The 6,770-nt window shown below is 44.1% G+C and overlaps 1 protein-coding gene across 3 annotated transcripts; it reads left to right on the top strand.

The window, feature by feature from the left end:
* The first annotated feature begins 2,598 nt into the window (after window positions 1-2,598).
* Window positions 2,599-6,082, top strand: LOC123051919 (uncharacterized). 3 transcript variants are annotated; one of them, XM_044474919.1, is made up of 3 exons: window positions 2,670-3,165; window positions 4,981-5,119; window positions 5,722-6,082. In XM_044474919.1, exons 1-3 carry the CDS (start codon window positions 3,054-3,056, stop codon window positions 5,777-5,779), a joined length of 309 nt encoding a protein of 102 aa, XP_044330854.1. In that variant the 5' UTR covers window positions 2,670-3,053; the 3' UTR covers window positions 5,780-6,082. The 3 variants fall into 3 exon arrangements, 2 of the variants coding, with proteins under 2 accessions (XP_044330854.1, XP_044330855.1); XM_044474920.1 differs by having other exon boundaries at window positions 2,671-3,153; XR_006424376.1 differs by having other exon boundaries at window positions 2,599-5,453.
* Window positions 6,083-6,770: the final 688 nt, after the last annotated feature.

Here is a 6,770-nt window from a genome sequence, read left to right as displayed (position 1 = left end):
TACCACACTTGTGCTTCAAAGTAGCACAATAATCTTCATGATAGAGAGTCTCCTATGATATCACTTTCATATACTAGTGGGAATTTTTTATTATAGAACTTGGCTTGTATATTCCAATGATGGGCTTCCTCAAAATGCCCTAGGTCTTCGTGAGCAAGCGAGTTGGATGCACACCCACTTAGTTTTTTTGTTGAGATTTCATATATTTATAGCTCTAGTGCATCCGTTGCATGGAAATCCCTACTCACTCACATTGATATCTATTGATGGGCATCTCCATAGCCCATTGATACGCCTAGTTGATGTGAGACTATCTTCTCCTTTTTGTCTTCTCCACAACCACCATTCTATTCCACATATAGTGCTATGTCCATGGCTCACGCTCATGTATTGCATGAAGATTGAAAAAGTTTGAGAATGTCAAAAGTATGAAACAATTGCTTGGCTTGTCATCGGGGTTGTGCATGATTTAAATATTTTGTGTGGTGAAGATAGAGCATAGCCAGACTATATGATTTTGTAGGGATAACTTTCCTTGGCCATGTTATTTTGAGAAGACATAGCTTAGTTAGTATGCTTGAAGTATTATTATTTTTATGTCAATATTAAACTTTTGTCTTGAATCTTATGGATCTGAACATTCATGCCACAATAAAGAGAATTACTTAGAGAATTATGTTAGGTAGCATTCCACATCAAATTTTTTTTTGTCATTTACCTACTCGAGGACGAGCAGGAATTAAGCTTGGGGATGCTGATACGTCTCCAACATATCTATAATTTTTGATTGTTCCATGCTATTATAATATCTGTTTTGGATGTTTATGGGCTTTATTAAACACTTTTATATTATTTTTGGGACTAACCTATTGACCCAAAGCCCAGTGCCAGTTCCTGTTTTTCCCTTGTTTCAGTGTTTCGAGGAAAAGGAATATCAAACGGAGTCGAAATGGAATGAAACAAACTGGAGAAGTTATTTTTGGAAGGAAAGCAACCCCGGGGACTTGGAGTGCATGTCAGGAAAGCAACGAGGGAGGCACGAGGCAGGGGGCGCGCCCACCCCCTGGGCCCGCCCTCCACCCTCGTGGGCCCCTCATGGCTCCCCTGACGTATTTCTTCCGCCTATATATATCCATATACCCTAAACACTTTAGGGAACAGAATAGATCGGGAGTTCCGCCGCCACAAGCCTCTGTAGCCACCAAAAACCAATCGGGACCTTATTCCGGCACCCTGCCGGAGGGGGGGATCCCTCACCGGTGGCCATCTTCATCATCCCGGCGCTCTTCATGATGAGGAGGGAGTAGTTCACCCTCGGGACTGAGGGTATGTACCAGTAGCTATGTGTTTGATCTCTCTCTCCCTCGTGTTCTTGATTTGGCACGATCTTGATGTATCGCGAGATTTTTGCTATTATAGTTGGATCTTATGTTTCTTCTGCCCCTCTACTCTCTTGTAATGGATTGAGTTTTCCCTTTGAAGTTATCTTATCGGGTTGAGTCTTTAATGATTTGAGAACACTTGATGTATGTCTTGCCGTTCGTATCTGTGGTGACAATGGGATATCACGTGCCTCACTTGATGTATGTTTTGGTGATCAACTTGCGGGTTCTGCCCATGAACCTATGCATAGGGGTTGGCACACGTTTTCTTCTTGATTCTCCGGTAGAAACTTTGGGGCACTCTTTGAGGTTCTGTGTTGGTTGAATAGATGAATTTGAGATTGTGTGATGCATATCGTATAATCATACCCACGGATACTTGAGGTGACATTGGAGTATCTAGGTGACATTAGGGTTTTGGTTGATTTGTGTCTTAAGGTGTTATTCTAGTACGAACTCTAGGGCTGTTTGTGACACTTATAGGAATAGCCCAATGGGTTGATTGGAAAGAATAACTTTGAGGTGGTTTCGTACCCTACCATAATCTCTTCGTTTGTTCTCCGCTATTAGTGACTTTGGAGTGACCCTTTGTTGCATGTTGAGGGATAGTTATATGATCCAATTATGTTTTTATTGTTGAGAGACCTTGCACTAGTGAAAGTATGAACCCTAGGCCTTGTTTCCTAGCATTGCAATACCATTTACGCTCACTTTTATCGCTTGCTACCTTGCTGTTTTTATATTTTCAGATTACAAAAACCTATATCTATCATCCATATTGCACTTGTATCACCATCTCTTCGCCGAACTAGTGCACATATACAATTTACCATTGTATCGGGTGTGTTGTGGACACAAGAGACTCTTTGTTATTTGGTTGCAGGGTTGTTTGAGAGAGACCATCTTCATCCTACGCCTCCCACGGATTGATAAACCTTAGATCATTCACTTGAGGGAAATTTGATACTGTCCTACAAACCTCTGCACACTACACCACGGCATGAGTTTAAGGGCAATTAAGTGCCGGGGAAAATATGAGATACAGGGCAATGTATCTGCCAGGAATGCTCTAACTGCCGGGAAAAGTAATTTAGGTCACGAAATCTGCCGGGACAACTTCTGCAACTAGGTCAGTCCATCTGCCGGAGACAGGTGTTTATTTGCTACGTCAGATAAACTGCCGGGAACCTTTGTGCAAGGCAGAAAATCTGCCGGCACCTGGAGACAGACAGGGTGCGAAATATACACCCCGAGTGCGCGTGACAGTTAAAATTTCGCTCCGCGGGTTTCTCACAGCCATCCATTCCCCCCCTACCTTATCCATTCTTTTTTTTCGAGTTACCTTATCCAATCGTCCACCTTCCGCAGCGAGGCATCGCCTCCCAGATCTCGCTGCTTCTACACCCACACCGGCGCCGGCGCGCCGCATCTCCCAAATCCGTCCCTGGATCGACCCGCCTCCTCCAGTCTTCTCTATCCACCATCCGAACCAAGAGCTGTTTCCGTCATCTCCACTTCCCCAAGCCGCCCCTGTCGCTGGCGCTTCCACCGTGATGTTCACGATGACGGCCGGCTGAGGGATCCGTCGGAGGCGACCTCCGCAAACCGCCTGGCGATTTCTCCTCCGTCCAGAGCACGCAGTCGACGCTTGCGCCGGCAAGTTTGTTCACCATGGCGACCGCGCTGGCGGGCTGCGCCTGGCCTTCGGTGCCCTCTAAGCTCTACATGCCTTTCACCTTGCGTTGCCTATGGTGTGCCCCTGCCATGTCAGGTAAGCCTGCAGGTCCGGCGCCCACAACCTCTCTGTTCTTCTGCTTTCCTCAACCTGTGTCCGTATGCTGCTCCCTCTTGTACCTTTTCGTTCCTCTGCTCTACTTCTTACTGTTAGGAGTAATCTTGAGTCATGTACGAGTTGCTAGAGAAGTGCTTGCTATTTCAGCTAGGTTAATTAACGCAAAAGTGAGTTACTAGAACTTTCTCACCCTAGTATTGTTGGCCACTGTAATTCCTGCTGCACTGTCTTCAGTTAGCTAAGTGTTTATTATTCAGTTTCGTCAGAATAAGCATGCACCGGGAGTCTGTTCTGGTGCATGCATGTAGTCTTTGTTTTTCTGCATGCAGTAGCTAGTGCCGCAGTGTTCGCTCTTGTGGGATGGCACGAGATCATGCCGGACATGGCGGCGTTGAGGCAGCGTGCAAGTGGCTGTGGGATGGCGCAGCCGTTAGCTCAAACGTGGCCGGTAGACTAGGATGATTCTGTTACTGTAACAGCATATAAATAAAAGGAGAAGAAAACGCTGCAGTAAGCTGCACGCAGCACAAATTACTGTCTTTTGTTCTTCAGTTACGAAGGATGAGTGACAGAGAGCACCGGCTGCAACTACAAGTATGTCTTGAGGTGTCTACGCGTGGAAGAGTACTAGATGTATCTGAGTAGGTTTAGGCTAATTGTGTTCAGTGTGGCCGGTGATTAAGTGTCCTGGTACTGGTAGTACTAGGACGGCCATGTACGAGTTGGTTTCAAGATCAAGAACAAGCAAGTCCTTGGTCGGTTGTCTCATGCATATTTACACATATGCTGGTGCGTGACATTGTACCACAGGAAGCTGACAAGAAAAAGTGAAAAAAAGAGGGACAATACAAGCCCTTGGCTACAAGTTTTTTTTGTGTGTGAGTGTTCGTCGTCTCTGATGTGATTGATCCATGGGCAGAATTCCAACACTTACAGATAGTAACTGAATGGTCCAGATAAAGTTTATTGTCGAGAGTTTTGCTGCATGATAGGTGTACTAAATATGTTTTGTTTTAGTCTCTCTTCCCCTCTTGTTGAAAGCAAATCTCCACTCCAAATATAGCTTAATCAATCAAATTCATATGTGCTGTTTAGAATTTCTGCAGTGAAACAAGCCCTTTTGATTCTAGCGTTGTTGCCTTAGAACAAATAATCATTCTAGGGTTTGTTATGATATTTTGTTTACAGTTCTGCATATATAGGCAGCAAATATAAGTGACATAACATGGGCTTTTGTGGGTCTGCCGTTCTTGCTTGTTCAGAAATGTGGCCAGATGACATTGTGACAATTGATTTTGAGTCTGCTAGCATACATATTTTCTGAAATGCAGTTCTTTAGTTATACTTAATGCCACATTTTGTGCCCTGGTTGTGTTTGTGAGATACTGAGATGTCTTTCTGCTTTCATTGCATATGTAAGATGGTCGGGAGCTTGTAAAACTGCATGTCATATCTGATGGTTGGATATATGATTTTGTTGTTCGCCCCCTTCCCTGAAAGTACATGGTGTAATTAAGTTATCTACGTTAATATGACAAGTTTCTGGAATAAGCGTGATGAATAGATGTATCTTGCTATTATGAAAGTGATTATGTTTTTTAATGAAGTGATGCAGCTGCAGCGGCGTGTAACATGTATTCATTGCAATATTGTCTTATTTGTGGAGAGATTGGTCAGTATTTTGTGGTTGATGGCTGTAGCTGGCTTTTCCTCTTAAAATTTACATGTGGTGGGACCAGAACACATGTGCCATCAAATTCACTTTCTCTCCTAACATACTTATACTTTGCACTCTGATCTTTGTAGAAAAAACCTTGCTGGGTCATGTGAATGGTGTGAAATGGAATAGAAAGAAAATTCTTGTGCTTGCACAGAGTGGAAGCGAATGTGATCGGGGGGTCACCGTCAAGAGAGTGCTTCCTTGGCTCGTTACCAAAGGAAAATGGTGAGTTGCTACTTGAAACTATCATCTTTATTCTTATTTTTTTTAGCAAAGGCAAAAATATTCTAGGTTCTGCTCTTCATTCAGAATATTCACAAGTAAATGATTTCCTTGCTAGTATATCTGACATTTCAGCCACTATCATGGAAGTAATAGAGCTGGTCATTTGATTAGGCTCACAAGTAGCTGGATTTTTTTATGTGAAGATGCATCAGTGCATTTTAGGACTCGACGAGTTGTGTGGGCTCACGGAAAATTGGCTTCCTCGCGTCGATGTGCTGCTTGCTTTCTTCTTTGTATTTGTTCAAGGTGAAGGTTGGGTGACTGATATGATTGGGTACGTGCATGCTATCCTGGGACACGTCAAGGATTAACTGTTGTTCATAAAGCATGTTCGGTATGTGTATATGGTCCTTGTGTCCGTATATTTTTCAGGGGAATAACTGTTGTACTCTCTACTAACTTTGTACTAACCCAGCATCAATTAATATGGATAGGAGGGAGAAATATAATTCTGACTAGGTCATGCTTTTAGGTGATTTTCAAAATGCATTCTCGAACTTCAATACTTGTGAGATGCTGTAATTGGTTACTTCTTTTTTCAGGTCACTAGTATACTACTCTTGCAGTCACAAGTTCGTAGATGTGTGTTCTGTGAGCTAAAAGGATCTATTTCTAGCATCTAAAGAAGGTATGGACATTTTAGTATCTATCTGATGAAGTAGCGCTCTAGGATGGATCAGTTTCTTACTGAGACATGATGGTATATATCTAGTGATGTAATACTGGACATATGAACCTACAAATGTATGCCTATGTATATATCTAGACACGATGGATTGTTGTCCTTTTGGATGTGATGTAGTACTGGACTTGTGAACCTACAAAGTGTATACCAATGTATGTATGCAGACATGATGTATTGTTGAGATATATATTATGTCTCAGTTGATGTGACTTTAATTACTCTACATTGTATTCTAGATTATTGTACAAAATTCAGTGGAGAGAAGTGATATCGGTTGAACTCGAAGGGGATTTGTGTGTTGGCAGTGTAATTGATTAAGGGCATATCGATTGCCAGGAATTGTTCTAACTGCCCTGCATTGCTAGCCTGCCAGCAAAAATCTATGTGCCAGGAATTGTGCTAACTGCCGGCAAAGCTTCGGTCAGTCAGGTCAAAGTAATTGCCGGGGTTTCTTGTAAGTGTCGGGAATTGTCTTTCCCGACGGGACTTTCGAGGGCAGTTTGCAATTGCCGGCAAAAGGCATTCCTGGCAGATAGTCTGCCTCTACTAGCTAGTTTTCCCGGCAGATAAAGTGACCCCTAAGTTTTGTCATGGTGTAGTGGCACTTGAAGGCCCAACAACGTCTACAAGAAGAAGGTTGTGTAGTAGACATCAGCTACCACTAAAGCCCTTATCCAAAACCGCCCCGCGCGCGCGTCCCCTCACTTCCCCCCTCACACTCACATACCGTCACTCCGTCGCCGTCGCTGCCGTCGCCGTCGCCGCCGTCCCCTCTCCTTCGTCATCGTCGTCGTCGGCACCCCCAAGGTGCCTCCTTCCTTCTCCCCCTCCTCCTCCCTATCTCCCGGCGGCCCCCTCCTCCTCCTCACTCTTCCCCGGCGGCCCCCTCCTCATCCTCCCTCTCCG

This window comes from Triticum aestivum, chromosome 2D, assembly GCF_018294505.1.
Source record: "Triticum aestivum cultivar Chinese Spring chromosome 2D, IWGSC CS RefSeq v2.1, whole genome shotgun sequence".
Classification (NCBI taxonomy): domain Eukaryota; kingdom Viridiplantae; phylum Streptophyta; class Magnoliopsida; order Poales; family Poaceae; genus Triticum; species Triticum aestivum.
This window is presented reverse-complemented; position numbering and strand designations above follow the sequence as displayed.

Coding starts and splice junctions, on each gene's coding strand:
- LOC123051919 (XM_044474919.1), top strand. CDS start 3,054: ATGGCGACCGCGCTGGCGGGCTGCGCCTGGCCTTCGGTGCCCTCTAAG. Junction 3,166..4,980: donor CATGTCAGGTAAGCCTGCAG/GTCCGGCGCCCA, acceptor TGATCTTTGTAG/AAAAAACCTTGCTGGGTCAT. Junction 5,120..5,721: donor CTCGTTACCAAAGGAAAATG/GTGAGTTGCTAC, acceptor TTCTTTTTTCAG/GTCACTAGTATACTACTCTT.